General features: G+C 48.3%; 1 protein-coding gene across 1 annotated transcript in view; it reads right to left on the bottom strand.

The window, feature by feature from the left end:
- Positions 1 to 280: 280 nt before the first annotated feature.
- Positions 281 to 19,782, bottom strand: part of TMEM8B (transmembrane protein 8B) — a 287,529-nt gene continuing 268,027 nt past the window's right edge. The window contains exons 11-13 of the mRNA XM_078677709.1: positions 6,575 to 6,721; positions 3,875 to 3,991; positions 281 to 886 (exon numbers count right to left, since the gene is read on the bottom strand). Coding sequence (XP_078533835.1) covers positions 551 to 886; positions 3,875 to 3,991; positions 6,575 to 6,721 — 600 coding nt within the window. The 3' untranslated portion in view covers positions 281 to 550. The remainder of the gene's footprint in view (positions 887 to 3,874; positions 3,992 to 6,574; positions 6,722 to 19,782) is intronic.

Raw genomic sequence — 19,782 nt, 5'->3', positions numbered from 1 at the left:
CTCGTCCCAAAATAACTGATCTCCAGACGCAGTTGGTGGATTTTACATTCATTTTGACACGTGAACAAACAAAAAGTAGAAGAACACTTGTGAATCGAGTGATCAAGTGTGGCCAGCCCGCCCTCATCCCCACTGGGAACGCGAGCAGGGGAGGCTCCTGCAACTATTACGTTAAAAAACACCCTGCAAAATCCCCTCTATGAAAGAGACGCGAAACAAACATCCGCTGTGTATGGCTATGCATGTGGCACCCTCAGCCCGCCCACCCGTACCCGCCCTCTCAAGTCGCTAGCCCGTCTCTTTCACTTTCAGTTTTGGCTCCAAGTAATAATTTAGAAAAACATCAACAGACATGGTTTGTTGGCTTGTCCATGAAAGGCCTGGCGGAAAGAGGTATCCGTCCCAGGTGGAGATCCCCGCACCCGCAGACACTCAGTTTGTTGCAGTTTGTGGCTCGCAGAGCTAGGCCTTCCTCAGGTTCTCTTATATAGCTCTGTTGAGCAAGCACCATCCAAGGAGAAGCTATCAGAGGTTCTGAGCCACTGTGCTATCAGCTTGTGCAAATGCTGTTTATCGACATCGACCCCGGGTCCACCAGCCCCAGCTCCTCCTGTTCATTTACGCACAGTTGATAGCCACACCCCTTCCGCCGAGGCAGCGGAGCGACCTTCCCCTCGGTCTTGCCCCGCGGCGGAAGGAGGAAGCCCACGCTGCCGGCGATCAGCATGTGCCAGATGCTGTGAATGTAGAAGTAGTTCTCTTCGGTCTCCACGAAGGTGTAGAGGGCCACGGCAGAGCTGGCGATGAGCGTGCCGGGGCAGAGGTAGAAGAGCCAGCGCTTCCATGTTGGAGGGTAACAATGGCGCCGGCGAATGGTCCGCACGGTCTGCAAAAGAAAAGCAAACAGAGAAAAGGTTCTGGGTCAGGTAGCTCCTCTAAAGAGTGGTGTGAGTAAACTAGAAGGGAAAGAAAAGCAAATATAGCGGACAGAAGACGGTCACAGGAGGAAAGATAAAGGGCCTGATTCAGATCTTGGCGGATGGGTTTCTCTGTCACAACGGTAATGGATATCCCATCCCGAAATATAAATCCCATTATATCCTACGGGATTTATATTTCGGCGGACGGGATATCCGTCACCGTTATGACTAAGTATTGTGTCTGCCAAGATCTAAATTAGGCCCTAAGCCATATCCAGGTTTAAATGTACTCAAGTAAGCAGAACGGGGCGGGGGCGCAAGGAATAATTTGTGAGGGAATGATGGAGAAACGACAGGACGGTAAACTGACTGTAAAGTCTTGAGGTAGCTTCTTCAAGACAGGATGCCATCAAGTGCAGGGGAGTATCTTCGTTAATTAAATGTTAGGTCCTTTGGTACCGCCGCGTGTACACAGGTCAGGTCGGGGTATCATGCTCCCATCAACCGTGCACAATGCAGCACACATAGAAAGAGGAAGTGACGAGGAGAAATGAAGACATTGCTCCACGTTACACCTCCCCTGTGAAGGCGTAGCATTTAGACACTTTCCCGGGTTTACCAGTTCGAGTAAATCTGGGAATGCATCAAAATCCATCGGAGTTGTGTGGGAACACCCATGCAACGCCAATGGAACGCCTTCCATGCAACGCCAATGGAACGCCTTCCATGCAACGCCAATGGAACGCCTACCCAGAGCTGCTAACACAATGTAGCAACTTGTGCTGTGTTACTCCAGATTTATGAAGCCAGTCAGGGACGCGCAAAGTGGGCTTGTGTGACTTTATAAATCTCATTTTTCAGTCGCATTATGCATCAACTACGTTGCGTGGTGCAAGTGCAATGCAACTGGCCTCATAAATACAGCCCTTGGAAGAGTTCAGACATGCACCTAACACAGGATGCCCTGCTTGAGACGAAGATCAGCTCCAGGCGGATCTCATACAGAGAAACGTTGAAAGACAGTACATCTAACCAAAAATGAACTCATGCTATAGGGGTTCTTTGCCGGGCCAGACTGGGAATTTAAAACAGCCGTGGCAAAAACGATAAATTCAGCCCCAGGTGCAAATTTGCTAATGCGCGCTAGATCCGGAGCAACTCTTTAGAGTTGCCGTCGGCATCGTGTAAACTTCACCATCGCTCCTGGAGGCAATCACCGGCCTCCAAGTGTCACAACCAGCCTCCTGGGGCTCCAGCCTCCCAGGGGATTGCCCACCTCCCCCGCTGGCCAGTCTGGCCATGGTTCTTGTGTCTTTTGACAATAATCCATAGCAGTCTCACCAGTAATTGCTTTCAAGACATCCCAGTGATGCGTCTAAGTTTCTTCTCAATCAAGCCTTCAATGTATTGAGCTGGACATAGATTTTTTTTTGCAATTATATTTTACTTTGTGCTTTTGACCTGTAACATCCTCTGTTTTTGGTGTTTCCTGTTAACAATGTATGCTGTTACTGAAGGTGGTGGAAGCTGTGTCCCTCCTATCTACTTGTTGGTGCTTTGAGTTTTTCTTATTTCTAGGTGGTCAACAGAACTGCATCTGATGGTAGGTTTGCAGATACAATAACACCTTGTTTCTTTACAAGTGGATTCCCACTCACCTACTATAAAATCAATACTTTGATATTCTTCTACCAACAGCAGTTAACACTTGGCTGCGGGGCACATTCCCCAGCTGTGCTGGGGGGAGGGAGGCGCGCACAGCGCCCCGGTGCTCATGATGAGCTCAGCTCGTCATGAGCCACGGTTCTCGTGTGCTCATGACGAGCTGAGCTCGTCACGACCACGCCCGTTTAATGGAATGCTCAGCACAGCGGGGGAATTAACCCCACCTGTGAGCGTTCCACGGCTCATGATGAGCTCAGCTCGTCATGAGCCACGGTTCTCGTGTGCTCATGACGAGCTGAGCTCGTCACGACCACTCCCGTTTAATGGAACGCTCAGCACAGCAGGGGAAATAGCCCCGCGTGTGAACGAACCACGGCTCATGACGAGCTCAGCTCGTAATGAGCACATGGGAACCGTGGCTCATGACGAGCTCAGCTCGTAATGAGCACATGGGAACCGTGGCTCATGACGAGCTCAGCTCGTAATGAGCACACGGGAACCGTGGCTCATGATGAGCTGAGCTCGTCATGAGCATAGGAGGGGTTAAAGCCTTATGGATCATACTGTTTTGTGTGCTTAATCAGAAACGAGTGTGTGTGTGTGTCTGTGTGTGTGTGTGTGGGCATGCATAACCCAGGCTTTGGAGACTGACTTGGCCCTCACAGTGTGGGTTAACCTTGTCAGAACCAGAGAAACACTATCTTTGTGCGGTCCGGTGCATTGTGAGGACCGGTCGCAGTTGTGTATTTAGGCACTTTCATACGAGTGTATCAAAAAACTCAAAGGGCAGTTTGATTTGCTTCGGTCTGCTTTATAACCTACCCTACTATCAAAGCACACCTGGAGTTAGAATAGTAATTACACACCTCATTACAGTCAATGGCCAGTCCTCATAATAATAGGTATGTTATTTCAGGGTGTGTGTAGGTGTGTGCACATGTGTGTGTGAATGCGTGTGTGCATGCGTGTTCATGATACATTCCTGGAACTACAGCTGACACAAGTGCAATGAGTACAACCTGCCACACCCACAGACACTTTCTCCAGATGCTTTCATGAGCAGAAGCTCTTTCTACAGGACCCTTTAGACTAGAGACAGGTCAGAGACAAGTGCAGTAGCCACTGAGGCTTCCCCCCCTCCTAAAGATGCCTTCTGGGCTTTGGTGGTGTCAACTGGGCGCAGTTAGTCATAGACAACAAAGTCCTTCAGGATGGCATTTACACCCTAGACTCTTGTGCCCCCATCCGGGTGTCTCTCCCACACCAGCCCTTGTCTATACGCAACTTACCCATGCTATTGCGGTGATCCCTAAGGCAAAGAGGCTTGGCCCCAGCAGATTCCAGAGTCCGTGCCGGTCCAGCTGCAGCGCCATGGAGAGCAGCATTGCGCCCAGCAGGTACAGGATCTGGAAGAGAGGAGAGAAAGCAGACCATGAGGAATAACCTGGGAGGACCTCTCCCCGGAAGAAACAAAAGCTCATGCTTGAAAGGGCGCGGGCCAGTTGGACTGGGTGAAGTAGTCAACAGTGTATCTGAAGGGAACCCATCTACAAGACTTCACAGGTCTCTGTCCCATCACCGGAAGCTCACTCCGACGCCTCTACAAGCGCCCTCCAGGATGGGCTCCTCACCGAGAGTTCTACTGCGACAATCCTTAGCACGGAATCTGGACATTATTGAGCAGAAGGTGATAGTTTCGATCTTCATTAAAACAAAGGGCCTCATTTACGGGATTTTGGCGCAGGGCAGAGCAGCATGTATCCTTTCTGCACTGCCCACGCCAAAGTGAAAGGGCAGGAATGTGCCGTATTTAGGCAATACAGTGCATTCCTGTGCTTTCCCCCTGCGCTGGTGCCGTTTTGGCAGCCTAGCGCCAACGTTCGTACCCTGCCTGTGTTGCACGCAGGATTGCTTTATGCAGCAAGAGGCCCCTTCTTGCACAAAAACAATCCTAAGAGGTGTTACCCTCTTTCTGTGTGTGCTGCAGAATGCAGTACAGATGGAAAAAGGAAGAAACAAGGAGAAATGAACCTATTTCTCCACATCACGCCTCACCTGGGGAGGCGTTCGGATTTGACTCTTCACCAGTTGAACTTCACTTTGTAAATCTGGGGCAGCGTCAAAATCCTTGGGTTTTGCGTGGGAAAAACGCAGAGCAATGTCCATGGAACACCTCCTGGGTGTAGAGTACGGCAACGCAGCGATTTGCAATGCATCGCATTACTCATGAGTTATGAGGCCACTCGAAGCCACGCAGGGTGTCTTTGTGTGGCTTTGTACATCTGACGCAGAGCCTGCATCAAGCATGTACCATCTTACGTGGTGCCAAAGTGACGCAGGGCTCTCGTAAATAACCCCCAAGGTCACTCAGAGATGAAGAACAGGATTTCTTGGTGGAATCTAGCCTGTAGGGAGGGCCCTTGATCTCATTGGCCCTCATGCCTGTAATACAAGGGGGTCATTTTAATAGGATAAGTTCACTTTCTCTCCAAGTGCTCCTGCTCTCTTGGCCTAGTTGTATACATTAGTGAGTCATTTAAACCTGCTCCTTCCTAACACATCAGCACACCCTTGCTTTGGCAATAACTCCCAGCAAGACCTTATTTTAAATAAAGGCAGCCACCCAGCAGCTTCCAGCCCCATCAAAGCGTGTGTGAAGGAGACACACCACACAAAAGGCCAGAGTGAAGGAGGACACACCACACAAAAGGCCAGAGTGAAGGAGGACACACCACACAAAAGGCCAGAGTGAAGGAGGACACACCACACAAAAGGCCAGAGTGAAGGAAGACACACCACACAAAAGGCCAGGGTGAAGGAGGACACACCACACAAAAGGCCAGGGTGAAGGAGGATACACCACACAAAAGGCCAGAGTGAAGGAAGACACACCACACAAAAGGCCAGGGTGAAGGAGGACACACCACACAAAAGGCCAGGGTGAAGGAGGACACACCACACAAAAGGCTAGAGTGAAGGAAGACACACCACACAAAAGGCCAGGGTGAAGGAGGACACACCACACAAAAGGCCAGGGTGAAGGAGGACACACCACACAAAAGGCCAGAGTGAAGGAAGACACACCACTCAAAAGGCCAGGGTGAAGGAGGACACACCACACAAAAGGCCAGGGTGAAGAGAAGCCCCCTTGTCATAGCTGACTTCAGTACCTCGGATTCTCCTTTTGACCTGTCTGTTTTTGAGGCAGAAGGTCCTGTTGCAACCATGAGGCTAATTCAAATTTGGGTGCAAGTCCAGTTGTACCCAAAACGACATCTCAAGTTTGGTGGTATTTGTACATGTACTAAATACATATGTGCTATTTGTTCATGCACGAATTGCTATTTTGCAAAGTGTAAATTGCAAATTCTGACTAGGGCATCCTGGAAATGAACAAATCAGAACGTCGATGGTAACCCACCCCTTGGTGATTGGACGGGAACCTTGGTGAAGGTAACCCAATCCGGTGCTAGGCTTGATAGCGGTGGTCATCCAGACGGGTAGTGATATGTTTTAAAAGCATGCAGAGCTGGGCGACCGCTCTCAACCGCCCATGGGCTGAGTGTGTCCATGGAAGTCACTCACATAGAGTGCCACGTGTTGCGACATGTTCTGCAGCCCAAATCAGGTGGACATTCTCAAGAAGTAACTCAAGGCCAGCCAGGTGTGCTCCCCTGCCCGTGCCCAGGCGTGCCGACGGTCCCTGGCCAGATGCAGAGTTTCATCATATAAAGTTGCCAAACCCACTCAGCTGCGCTCACCCACCTCCAGCCAGGATGCATACTCACGTGCAGTGGCGTGGTGTAAAGTAACTCAAAGGCAGGTGGCCACACTCACATATCTGAAGCTAGGATACCCACAGACATGCAGCGACAAGTTGTAAAGTAACTTAAAGCCTGGTGGCTGCGCTCACCTCCCTAGAGCCAGGACAAAATCACATGTGTAGCAACATGTTGCAAAGTAACTCACAGTCAAGCCACTGCGCTCACCTGCTTGATGATTGGTTGGAGCCGGGCCATGGCGATGACAGTCACCCAGACAGACATCAAGGAGCCGAGGAAGTCGCAGAACTGCAGCACATCGTACTCCATGATACAGAAGACAACAATCCCGGGCTGGTCACACGCGTGGTAAAACTGGAACACATAAAAAAGGGAGAAAAGAGTTAAACAGTGGCAGATCCCAAGAGGTGATCTGGGGAAGGACATCGCACCTGGTATGAGAGGTATAGCCATACAAGTAGACACCTGAGGTCCAGTTGAACATGGATGTGTGAGAACTCACCTCCATAGACAACAAACGGAGTTCGCAGAGTTGCTCAACAAGAAACTCCGTGAAGTGGTAAAAAAACTCCGCCGCACTACGCAGATCTCAGCGAGCGGCGGAGTTTGATAGAAAAATGCTGTTCGTGGTGATTGCACAGTGCTGGATGCTTGTCCGCACTGTGCGATCATCGCAAACGGCGCCATGCAGAGCACAGGCTTTCCTTTGCCGCCGCTCGAGTAGGTTTTTACTCAAGCTGCAGCTTTCTCAACGCGAACAGGCAGTTTCTCAACGCGAGCGGTTGCGAGCATATGGGACCACTTGCAATAAGAAACCTGACCCCCCTGCGTTGAAAAGTCTCGCTGGGAGGTTTATTTTCCATGCTCGCGCTCGCCAACTTGATGTTGACGATCATGAAGGAGGAAAAATCTTGCTGGAAAGTTGATTTTCCTCGATCGAAGCAGAGTTTTGGGGAACTCCGCGATCTCCGCTTAACGCAGAGTGTGGAAAGCTCCAGAAACTCCGTGAGCTCACCTCCGTAGAAGACACACTCAAGACCAGGCATGAAGAGGTGTGGCCTCACAAGTAGACACCCGAGGTCCAGTTGGACATGGATGTGTTACTACTCACCTCCGTAGATGACACGCTCAAGACCTGGCATAGAGAGGTGTGGCCTCACAAGTAGACACCCGAGGTCCAGTTGGACATGAATGTGTTACGACTCACCTCCGTAGATGACACGCTCAAGACCTGGCATAGAGAGGTGTGGCCTCACAAGTAGACACCCGAGGTCCAGTTGGACATGAATGTGTTACGACTCACCTCCATAGATGACACACTCAAGGCCTGGCATGGCCTCACAAGTAGACACTTGAGGTCCAGTTGGACATGGATGCGTTATTACTCACATCCGTAAATGACAAACTCAAGGCCTGGTACAAGAGGTACGGCCTTACAAGTTGACACCTGAGGTCCAGTTGCACATGGAAGTGTTATTACTCACTTTTGTAGATGACATACTCAGGGCCTGGTACGAGAGGTGCGGCCTCACAGGTAACCGTGGGCAATGAACTCTACTCTGCTAGCGGAGGTTGCGGAGATTTGTTAACTACGCATTACATTGAATTCACGGTATTTATGCAAAAACTTAGACTACGAGACTCAACGTAGCAGAATTAGCTACTGCACCCACACCCTTTGATAAAACAACTTTACCTTCTGTTGGACTTGGCCCTTTTCCCGGAAATTTTTTGCTTTTTGCTTCCCCGAATTCAGGATGTCCCCCCTTTATAATGTAATTGTATAGGCCCTGTGAGGTTAAAATGCCCTGGGTAATGTTAAAATCAATGCTAAGGTACAGGTGCCCTCTATCCCCAACATGGCTGCCACTGACCCCTGTTACTGCAGTGTGGTCTTGTTAAGGCGCATTCTATCTGCCAGGAGCTGGCAGGGACTCCAAACATTGTTGCCATTCCCGCCTGCCTTGCCTGCCCACAGTTAAAGTAGGGAAGCTCCTGGCACCTTCTAGAATAGGGGAGGAGCCTAGTTTTGCCACCTGACCTGGGCCTATAAAAGGAAAGGGAGGGAAACTTTCCAGTCAGTTGGGTCATCACTGACCTGGGGGACCCACGCAGCAGAAGTACCCTGAACTAACCCACTGATCTGGCCCGGCGGTAGGGGAACCCAGGGACCATCTACAGTGACCTGCTGACAAGCCCTCAGCTCAACCCCCCTCCAAGAAACAAGAAACAAGAAACAAGAAACTGCTATTTACAAGGGCGCCAAAGCCATCAAGCGCCAAGAAGAAAACCTAACTACCACTGGACTGCGGGGGATCAACCAGGTACCGGACTCTGCTACATGGCCCTGTCCTGCCTAGCTCCCCCTTGACTAAACTGCCTGAATTGCTGTTAGGCGCTCCCTTCTAAGCGCTAGAACTGTGAACTGCCCGGACTGTTAATTGTCCTGCCACTGTCATGTGGCCTGTCCTGCCTTGCCTGGACTGCTAGATTGCTGAAACTGCCCAAGCGCTGGGTCTTTAGAGACAGTTGTTGTAATTGCCCCCGAGAAGCGCTGGTGACTGCCAGAGTTGTGGTGCCCTTAAAGCGCCACGAAGCTCCTGGGCGCTGTTCCTGCCTGAAGCGCTGCAAAGGCTGAGTGCTGTGTGCATCTCTAAAACGCTGCCCTGATTTGCGCTGACTAGCCCCCACTTACCGCCGCAGCCCGGAGTCTCCCTGGCGCTGCCTTGAGGCGCCGACATTACCAGCAATCCCCCTTGGCGGCCCCCGGTACCAGAGAGGGCCGCCGCCAACACGGTCGACTGGTCTCACCGCCGCGACCTGGCGTCTATCTGAAGGAGGCCCCCACTGTGGAGATCGTCAGAAGAGGGCCGCCAGAAATCCTGTCAGGCCGCACTAGGCCTGACAGGCCCTGAAGACTTTACTCGCGTCACGTGACAGGGGCTCGTCAAGCCACGCCCCCGCCGCGTACTGATTGGTCGCGTGGCCGAGCCCTCTACAGCCGCGTCCCTATTGGTTCCCGGGCCGTGGAGGCTGTGGAAGGCCCGGGAACAGCTTGTCGTTGTCGGGGAGGGCTCTGTGGGAGAGTCCGAGCCCCCCACCTGCCAGAGCAGGCCCCCGAAGGGCCTGTAACCGACAAGGAGGGCCGCAGAGAAGCGCGTGCCCCCTCCCTCATCCTGACTGGCAGGAATCTCCGCAAGGGCTCCCCGAGGAGCCGAAGAGGCAGGTAATTCCCAGGGAGGTGGGCGGAAGGCCGGAGAAGGCCCCGAGTTCGCACATCCCCGGGGGAAAGTTGTAATGGAGCCCCGTTGGCCCCCATTGGCAAACGGGGCACTGCTGTGTCAAGAAATGTAAGTTCTTCCCTGACAGGGTTGGGGCGATATGCTGAGTTGACTAAGGATTTACACCCTTTACTCCTGCAGGGAATGGTTACTCATGCTAAGGTGGATACTGAAATGTTCCTACGGTTAGCCAACAAAAAGTAACCCCTTGTTACCTTGATGAATTGGTTTACCTCCTGAAACGTTGATTCTTGATGCCTAGTGTATCTATGCTCCTTTTACCTTACGCACTGCTTGTTCTTGCCTGCTGAACTTCTCCACATATGGTAAAGGAAATGGTTATTTAGGATTAATGAAACGTTATTATTCCTGCCTGATTTCTAGTGAAATGTTGATTCCTACTTAAGGAACTGTTTATTCATGGTGTAACCTGGCTAATGAAGTTTTTCCTTCTGCTGATAAAATGCTTTACATCTAATGAAAGGTTTTATCCTCATTAAATGCACTGTTTATTCCTGCTAAGGGGTTTTAGGTAATGTTCACCCTTGCTGGGTGAGAGGTTCATTGCTTTACCTACTGAACAGGTTACTTACCTGAAGACCTGTGGACACTTGCTACAGGATATGCTCCCCGTGCCGGATGAGCTGGTTGTCCATGCTAATCCTTTAATTCTTTCATGAAATGTTCATTGTTAACTAATGAAATGCCAATTCTCTAATGAAATGTTATGGTAACATGTTAAATTGATTATTGAACTGCTCCCTTTACTCCCCTCTGATGAAATGCTTTGATGAGTAATTGATACTGTGATTTTCCACTCCTGAACCTTAATCTTATATAAAAGTTATTTGATTTTTAATCAAACACACTGGGTGGCGTCAGTCATTGCGTGCCTTTTATCGTCTTAGTGGTTGTGTGTGCTGTGTAGTCACTTAACACCTAAGCTTTCGGGTGCCTACCTGCTCGTGCCAAAAATGCAATGCCAACCAAAAGTCCAGCAAAGCATTAGGGGGCGAGATTCTAGAGTGCGGTGAATATTATAGTATTAGCTCTCAGCTGAGCCGCTGCAGCTTGAGGAATGTTTTGATATTGGATACTATAATAAGTACCAGAGTGAATGTATGACATTGTTCTACATTCTGTCCATCAACTGTGTTTTTTGCAATTTTCACCCCGAGTGGGCTGGGTATGTTCAGACGTGAGTCCCAGGCTCTCCACACCACTGGAGTCAAGCTATCCAGGCTGATGAAGGCTGATAGCCAGAAACCGGTCCTTGGATGCTTGATTCCGGTCTGGGAAAGACATGGCTTGATAGTTCGGACTGGACTGTTCCCATGAAGCACAGGGTCAGAGCTGATTTGCATATAGCCAGTGTCTAACCCAGGGTGGTGTGGAGTGCAAAAAACCGATGGATTTAGGCCCAGTTCCTTGTACTGGGGTGAATGTATGACATTGGTCTACATTCTGTCCATCAACTGTGTTTTTTGCAGTTTTTTACTATAATATTCACTGCACTCTAGAATATCGTCCCATAATGCTTTGCTGGGCCTTTGGTTGGCATTGCATTTTTGCCCATAACTGTGCTTGGGGTGGACCTAGGAGGATGGGACCACCACCGAATCATTTCAGCATGATGTGATCTTTCTGTTCAAGGCATCTGCTTGGTTCTCTCCCTAGGTTAGGGAGGACCCCAAAATCATCACCTCTCTCACTGCTTGCTGTATTTTAATTTTCACTTTTGTGAGATGACTGTATGTTTTTTTGAATGTAAAGATAGAGTGATTTGTTGTTTTATCAAAGGTATGTGAGGTTTTATTTTATTAATCGGGATGAGACGGAATGGAGTTGTGAAGCGGAGTTCTGCGTAGTAGTACTCCACAAACTACGCCCACCCTTACTCGCAAGTAGACACCTGAGTTCCGGTTGGACATGTATGTGTTACTACTCATCTCTGTAGGTGCCACACTCAAGGCCTGGTACGAGAGGTGTGGCCTCACAGATAACTGTGGGCAATGAACTCTACTCTGCTACTCACCTCTGTAGATGACACGCTCAAGGCCTGTGGTACGAGAGGTACCGAGGCCCAGTTGGACATGAATGTGAGTACTCACCTCCATAGGTGACACACTCCGCCGGACTGAACATATGGGGGCCTCGGCCTAAAGCGCCCCAGAGTCGCGGCTTGGCCTGTACCTGTGACACACAACTCCCCAGCGAAACCAAGCCACATAAACCTGTGGCACGTGACCCTACCTGTACTCTACCTTGCACCGCCATGTTCTCTTGTACCCCATGCCGCAAACCCCGCTGAGAAGCGCAGCTTTGCAAAATCCTTACACAAAACACGTAAATAAATAAACCTATAAACACGCAGAAGCCCACGGTAATTATAGGGCTAAAAGCGTTGCTGACAGCCGCCATCACTGACGTCAAAGGGTGCGCTGACCATCTCCGTTTAGGAACAACGCACATTGTAATAACTGGCGCACTGCTGCCCGGCTGTTTCCCCCCCCCCCCCCCTCCAGCACCCTGTACCTCTGTGGGCATTAACGCACAGCAGGAGGCCATGCTGGCAAACCCGAGTACACTTTGGAATTCATAAGGTGGAGCAGAGTGGAAACCTTCGGGCAGATTTACAAGCCCCTTGCGCCACTCTTGCGTCACTTTCACCTTGTTAAAAATGATGCAAGGCCCTTGTAAATAAGCCCCCTTGTCTGGAACCCCGGTTATTTGTTCTGATTGGTGGCGTTTCTGGGGGCTTCTAAATGCCCCACAGTCGTCCTGGTAAATGGTTTAACAGCCCAGAAGGGCAGGGGGCCCGGAAGCAGTAAGGGGGGGGGGAGGGCTTGGGGGCTAGCAGGGCAGACCTCAGGGGGCCCCAGGGAAGGAGGCGGAGGGGGGGGGGGGGAATGGAGACGGAACCAGGTCTCGGTCGATGCAACTCATCCGTCAGCGTCACTTCTGGCTGAGACTGAGCGCGGGGCCCCCACTCCCCCCCCCCCCTCCCCAGGATGCCTCTAATCCAATATAGACCCGAGCGGATGGGGAAAGGCCAACATAGTTACCTGAAATCAGATTACTCTAAGGCACCGCGTGCGAGGGGCGTCCGCAGGAGGGGGGGGGGGGGGGTCATTAATGCAGACCCCACGCCCAGGCGCGGCGCTGCTGCGGCCGCAGGGTTTGATTGATGCTTTCTACTTACTAAATTAAAAGTCCCATTTACTAGATTGGTTCCTAAATGAAAAGTAATTGATTGTGGCGCGGAGTCCACCCACTCGGGCTTTGTAAGGTGACCTCACACGCGTTCCTGTGGGTGCGGGGGTCACTTTGCACCCCCCTTCTTGCTGCTGTAACTTCCACTCAGCTTTCCGTAGCCTGATGAATTTTCCTTCTCTCCACCATGCTCACTGCTCCCGGACCCTCACGATAGATGTACCGACAGCGCTTAATTTGTAAAACGATAAGTGCCGGGGCTCTCGTCAGGAGGGCACTGCGGCTTGCATCACCAATTGCTCCTGTCAGGCTGCCAATGACAGAACCAGCAGCCCACCAGGGCTTTAAGTGGGCCGGGTCTCACCGGGTCTGAGCTCCGGCAGTTTTTTTCAGGGGGCCTCGAAACGGGTCTCTATCGGGCTCTGTTTGTGCCCTGGCACAGGCGGTCCGTTTTTCCCCTGGTTTGCAGTGACAGAAGGCACGTCGATGTGCGCACGGTGAGGGTTGTAGGGGAAGGGAAATCCTTTAAAGAGTCATTTTCTCTCTGGATTTCCCTTCTCTTTTTGAATCTCGGGAGCAGCAACATTGTGAGGTGTCACTAGGCCTTTAAGTGGAAGTGTTTTCAATATTATATACAAGCCATAGTTGCTGCTTATTTATCTTATTCAACTGGCAACCATTGACAAAGCCAATAGTCCTGACTTGTAGGTATGATGTTACTTTTTGTATCATATATCTGGACGCAATGACAGGAACAGAAAAATACAAGTCGGGCGGCACACTGTGCTAAACACAGATTTTTAGCTTACATGTTTTTAAGCCACACCCTTAATTACATTGACCATGCCCCTTTGAGAGACCCCCAGTTTTTTCATCCCACTTAAAGCCCGGAGCACAACTACTAACCATCACAGCCCTACAGGTGTGACAGTTCAGACTATTTCAGCCCTCAAAGGTATAAGAATGGCTTGGGCGGCAGGTAATAGCCATATGTAATGTATATTCAATTACTCAGCAAATGTTATTGTGTTCATTTTTAAATTCGTCAAACAGCGCCACCATGTGGGCAGATTGTCATAAGTGCCGGGGTTGACGATCAAGTGCGGTTCCGAGCACCGGAAACTACCAGCTCAAGCTAAGCACTGGATGAAGGCATAAGCAGTGGTCGAAGTGGGAAAAAAGTAGAGGAACTATGGGTGGAGAATCAGAGGGCAGGAATAACCCACGGACTCGGTCAGTGGGCGGAGTCAGAGGTGTGGCCGGAAAGAGCAAAACATCCCAATTTTTAGTATTTGTTTGGTATTTCACTGACAATTTACAATTTATTACATTATTTAATTCAACCAATAGATAAACATGTTTATTAAAAGTTGAATATGAGTTATTGACATTAAAACGTATTCACAAAGTGGGGTACGTTTCCAATCACAAAATGTTCCAAATACACTTAAAAGTGGAAGTACAAGCCATTTGTCTCCAAGCCATGCAGTTTCTGTCATCAGCACTTCTTCTCCCTTTTCCAACAAGAGCAGTTCAAACATGAATGACAAAATATCCCAGTTTGCAAACGTTTTTCAAAGGTTTTCATATTTGCCACATAATACACCATCTGCTGCATAATCTGGTGATTTTAACTAATAAATTGTTTGTAGCTCAAATGCATCAAAAGTTACAAAAAAATGTGACTTGTGTTGCTGCGAAGTGGAGGGCCCTTTGCAAAGTTGACTGGTAACCTTTCTCACTGCTGGATTTGACTGTTACACTGGTACTAATGAGGCAAAATATTTACAGAGACTTTTAGTATGTAGAAAAATGTAAAAATAATTAAGTATCAGACAATATACCACTTTTTGCTGCAGACTTTTTGTTTGCTGCATAATTTAGTAAACACTGTGACAGAATTTTGTTCTCTCTTGCTGCATAATTCTACTGGCCCCAAAGCAAGCAGCACATGTTAAAAGTGCTTGTGCATGGAGCAGAGAGGCCGTGAAGTTTGCAAACTTAGTCTGGTGTGCATGTAAATCCTGCATTGCCTGATCCCTGGTGAGTTGCACTACTAGTGCTGAAACACGGCCAACTGAGGTACCAGTGGGTGAGGCAGACTGACTTCAAGGGTCCTGTGACCTCAGTGACCAAGTCACTGTCACTCTGGGGTGTGTTGCTTCGTAAGCCTGCCCGCAAGACTGGAAGTGAACTTCAGCATGGATTGTGGTGGACAGGCCTTCAAGCATAACCCACACTTGCCACTGCTAGGGCCCACCTTCTGGTGCTGAGACACCCAGAATTCTACTGTCTAGCTGGGCCTTCTGAGGTCTAGCATGGGAATGTGCTCCCCCGGGAGATTGGTTTGGTGGAGTGGTCATGAAGGCTGAACTTGGTTCCCCAGACCCAAATTCGGCAGCTCTGGACATAGTGCCACATCCTCTCCCACACTGAACACCATACCGCCCCACTGAGAGAAACTCGCACTGCCTTCAGCTATATCCCAGTTGTGCTGCGCTATAAACACCTGGACGTGACTCAATTCAAATTATGCACTAGACAAGCAATATGCTGCCTGAAAAAAAAGTAATAACATCTTGGGAAAATCAATTACTCATAGGGAATGCAAGATTAAGTAAAACATGTGAAATGTAAGCAGGAACAACGTGGTCTTAACAGGACGCAACAAGGAGAAATTCTTTATTTCTCCTTGTTTTTGCCGTTTTCATGTGTGCTGCATTGTGCAGCACACATAAAAACAGCAAAACCATATGCATGATTGTTTACGTACAGTCAGGTGTCCCGTCCTGCACATAAACAGTCATTTAACCCCTTGGGTGCTCATGACGAGGTCAGCTCGTCATGAGCTACGGCGCTCCGGTGCTCATGACGAGCTGAGCTCGTCAAGACCGTGCCCGTTCCGTGGAACGCTCGCATGCTGGGCTGATTCCCCTGCTGTGCTGAGCGTTCCATGGGAACGGGTGTGGCCATGACGAGCTCAGCTCGCCATGAGCACCGGAGCGCCGTGGCTCATGGCGAGCACATAACAACGCAGGCACCCTTTCTCTATGGTGCAAGGGTGACTGCGTTGGTGATAGGAAGCTGAAATTATCACCAGCGCAGGGGGAAACGAAGGGCTGCACCGTATTGTTGTAAATACGGTGCAGCCCTGCATTTCAGAAGTGGTACAAAAGGGGGTGGTACCACCCCCTTTTGTACTGCATTTCAGAAGTGGCTGAGTGCAGCGTTAAGCCAAGAAGGCTAACGCTGCGCTCTGTCACTTCTTTATAAATATGCCCCGTTGTTTAAAGAAAGACGACAAAACAAAAGTGGCACCTCACTGGCAAACTCTGTAAAGGGGCCCTAATGTGTTTTGTTGTGAATAAAACCAATCTGGCCACTTTGTGACCACTCTGATTTGCTTTTTTTAAAGTTATTTTTAGTATTTTGAACCATTTTTCTCTCCGCCCCGAGGCTGCCCTTGGAATAGAAACATTTCAGAAAAAGACATTGTGGCATGCTATGTCACTATTTCTTCTCTGTTAGGTCTATTTTTATGTAAATTGGAATTAATAAGGCTATTGGTTCCCTTCATGTTCTAGTTCGGAACTCTGTTGTGCCTGTTTGAACTCTATCGGTCTTCATGCTCCTGGGCCCTTGGTACCCACAGCTTATCATCAGCCTACAAATAGAGAACCACTAAATTATTTATGAGAAACATCTTTAATACATTACAGACATTTGCAGCAAAAGGGTTTCTCTCTTTTTTTGGATCCATTTCACAGCAGAACAAATAAAGGGAAGAGAGAGTAAAAGTCAGGGTTTTCAGCAATAGAGAAGGAGCCACGCAGAAAGGGAGGCAATAAGAGGAAAAAGTGAGAGAGATGGGAGCAGCGGCTTCGCGAAGGCAGACAGGGCCCGATTCACAGAATTAACTTAAGACAAAATCCTAAACTTACTACTTTTGTTATTCACAGAATGCACTTACAATTTTTGATATTCACAGAATGGATTTACGACTACAAACTTTACGTCTGCATTCGGGCCGGAGATTCTAGCCCGAAGGAGGAGATTCTGGCCTATAAGTGGGACTTCCCTCCCGGAGGTGGGACTTCCTGGTCAGAGGTGGGACTTCTGGCCCAGAGGTGGGGATTCCGGCCGGTGGTGAAGATTTAGCCATGGCCGAAATCTCCACCTGGTTCTTCATACCTGCAGACCTCCACTAATGTTTCTTCTCCCCAACAAACTTGAAACATCAGCTGCTTGTGGGTCAGGCATCTTCATATGGCATTCTATGCCCACAATAACTATAGGTGGCATCTCTCCAATATTTGGCCTTCATCTTATTTTTATTAAAATGTATGTATAAAGTTTTATATAGCATGAACATGTAAGAGAAAAAAGAATAAACTGTAATAAATAGGAAATTGCAGAAAGTAACCTCAAGTGACCAGACAAAAAAAATACATAAAGTCAGCACGGCAAATAAGAAGTGACTTCACTTATTTTTTGACTTATCAGTGTGATTTCAGGTGGTAGGGAGTTCCACATTATCGGGGCAATACGAGAAGGATCTGTTGCAAGTTTTCTTTTTATGGAATATCTGTGGTTTTAGCGGCAGAGTGCTGTCACTTCTAGAGCCTCTGCCTCCGACAAATAATTCGAATTTTTGTGCCAAGTACTTTAGTGTGTTGTAGTGTATGGCTTTGTGAGTCACACAACCAAGCTTTAGTTGTATTCTTGCCTCATAATGTAGCCAGTTCCGTGATTTTAGATCAAGGAGATGTTCCAGTGACGAGTCTGTCAGCCACATTTAACGAGGCCCTTAGCGGCGCCAGCGCGGATGTAGGAAGTCCACAAAGAGTTGCGCTTCCATAATCCAATCTTTCAATAACTAACGCTTGGACCGCTGATTTGAAGCCGTCATGAGGGAGCAAAAGTTTTATTTTATTTTGAATGTTCATTTGGTAGTTTGCCCCTTTGGTGGCAGCACTGATGTGCTCCTGCGTATTCAAATACTTGTCTAATATTATGGCCAGCGATTTCACAGAATCGATAACATGATAAGAGCAGTTGAGGGCCATTATATTCTTCATTCATAAATCAATCTTGGGTTTGTGATTGGTTGGGACCATGAGGAAGAATTCTGTTTTGATATCATTTGGTTAGAGACGGTTTGGGGTTAGCCAGTTTGAGTATCTTGTAGAGTTGTGTTGAGGGACCCGATGTCTTGTGGGGGGGAGATTTTCCAATACGGTGGGTGTTGTCTGCATACATGTGATATTGAATGTTTGAGGCTTTGAAGGGTTTTGCTAGAGGCTCCATGAAAATCTTGAAGAGAGTAAGTGCCTTGAAAAGCTTGAAGAGAGTAGACGTGAGATAGGGCCCTTGGGAACCACTAGGATGACCGATGTTGCGAAGGACTGGTACTGATTCACCGAAACTCGTTGGGATCTGTCGTGAAAAAATTAGGTGAACCAGTTTAGCACGGTTCTTGACATTCTCATCCTATATTCATGTAAATCTAGTAAACTGTTGTCTGTAACAGTATCAAAAGTAAACAAAAAGAATGGTTCTGTCGGATTTACCGGCTATTTCTTATGAGTACGCTTAGTGTCAAATATATTATTCTGTCTTCTTTAAACATTTGTATCTCAGCTATTTAGACATATGAAACATATAGCAAAAACTAACACATGTGACACAAATTGCTGTCTACTGTCTTGTTTTATATAAAATAAATCATTCATATATTTTTTCACATTTGTAAACAAGGCTGTCAATACGAGGTGAGATTTGCAGGTAATAAGTGATCAAGTGACATTTGTGCTCAGTGCTGGTGTTTTAGTGCGTTATATGTACAATCTGGACCATGCGAGGTCATGGACGTTTCAACCCAAACTATGCTCTATTAGGTAGTCAAGGCGGGTCTTCATCAGGACAGAACAGGGTTAAGGCTGCGATTGTACAGGACAGATGCCTGTTTCCACTTGGCAGCACTGAGTCCTCCCTTGCTGCCAGATCTAAGATGTTTAGACTCACTGTTCTGATGATCTACTCAATTTACATCACCTGGGCCCATCATTTCTGATTCTACCACCAGACGCCACAAGATGAATGCTTAACCAGGATTCATTCTGGTTCATTGTGTGCTGTCACTCCCTTATCCCTGTTCTGTCCTGGTGAAGACCCGCCTAGACAACCTAATGGAGCATAGTTTGGGTTGAAACGTCGACGACCTCGAATGGTCCTGATTGACCAAGGCTCTGCGTGCAAAAGAATAATTAATATACAGCAGTCATTGTTTTTCCCTAACATTCTGGCCTATTCCTCCCCATGTACATATTTTAACCACTCTGTACATATTGCAGACTAAAACACCAGCACTGAGCACAAATGTCACTTGATCACTTATTACCTGCAACACTCACCTCAAATTGACAGACTTGTTTACAAATGTGAAAATATACATGAATGATTTAATTTATATAAAACAAGACAGACAGCAATTTGTTTCACATGTGTTACTATTTGCTATATGTTCCATATGTGTAGACAGCTGAGATACGAATGTTTAAAGAACACCGAATAATATATTTGATACTAAGCGTACTCATAAGAAATAGCAAGTGAAACCGACAGAACCATTCTTTTTGTTTACTTATCCATACCCAGGTTCTGAGGGACACAGGGTCGCCCCATTATTGTTTAACTATAACAGTATCAAAAGCAGATGCCAGGTCAAGGCGGGTAAGAAGGCACGCTTCATTTCTATCCAGCATTTTCAGAATATTGTCAACTATGGGTATTGTGTTCGTTAGAGCCACTTTGTTCACCGTTTATCACTGTTCCACCTTGATTGTCACCTCTCTTCCAGGTTGGCCACCTAAGCCCTTGGCAGTTCAGTACATCTTGCAAGTAGTAAGATAATAATCTGCA

This window comes from Lissotriton helveticus, chromosome 2_1, assembly GCF_964261635.1.
Source record: "Lissotriton helveticus chromosome 2_1, aLisHel1.1, whole genome shotgun sequence".
Classification (NCBI taxonomy): Eukaryota; Metazoa; Chordata; class Amphibia; order Caudata; family Salamandridae; genus Lissotriton; species Lissotriton helveticus.
The sequence above is the reverse complement of the archived record's forward strand: the minus strand, read 5'-3'. Positions and strand labels throughout refer to the sequence as shown.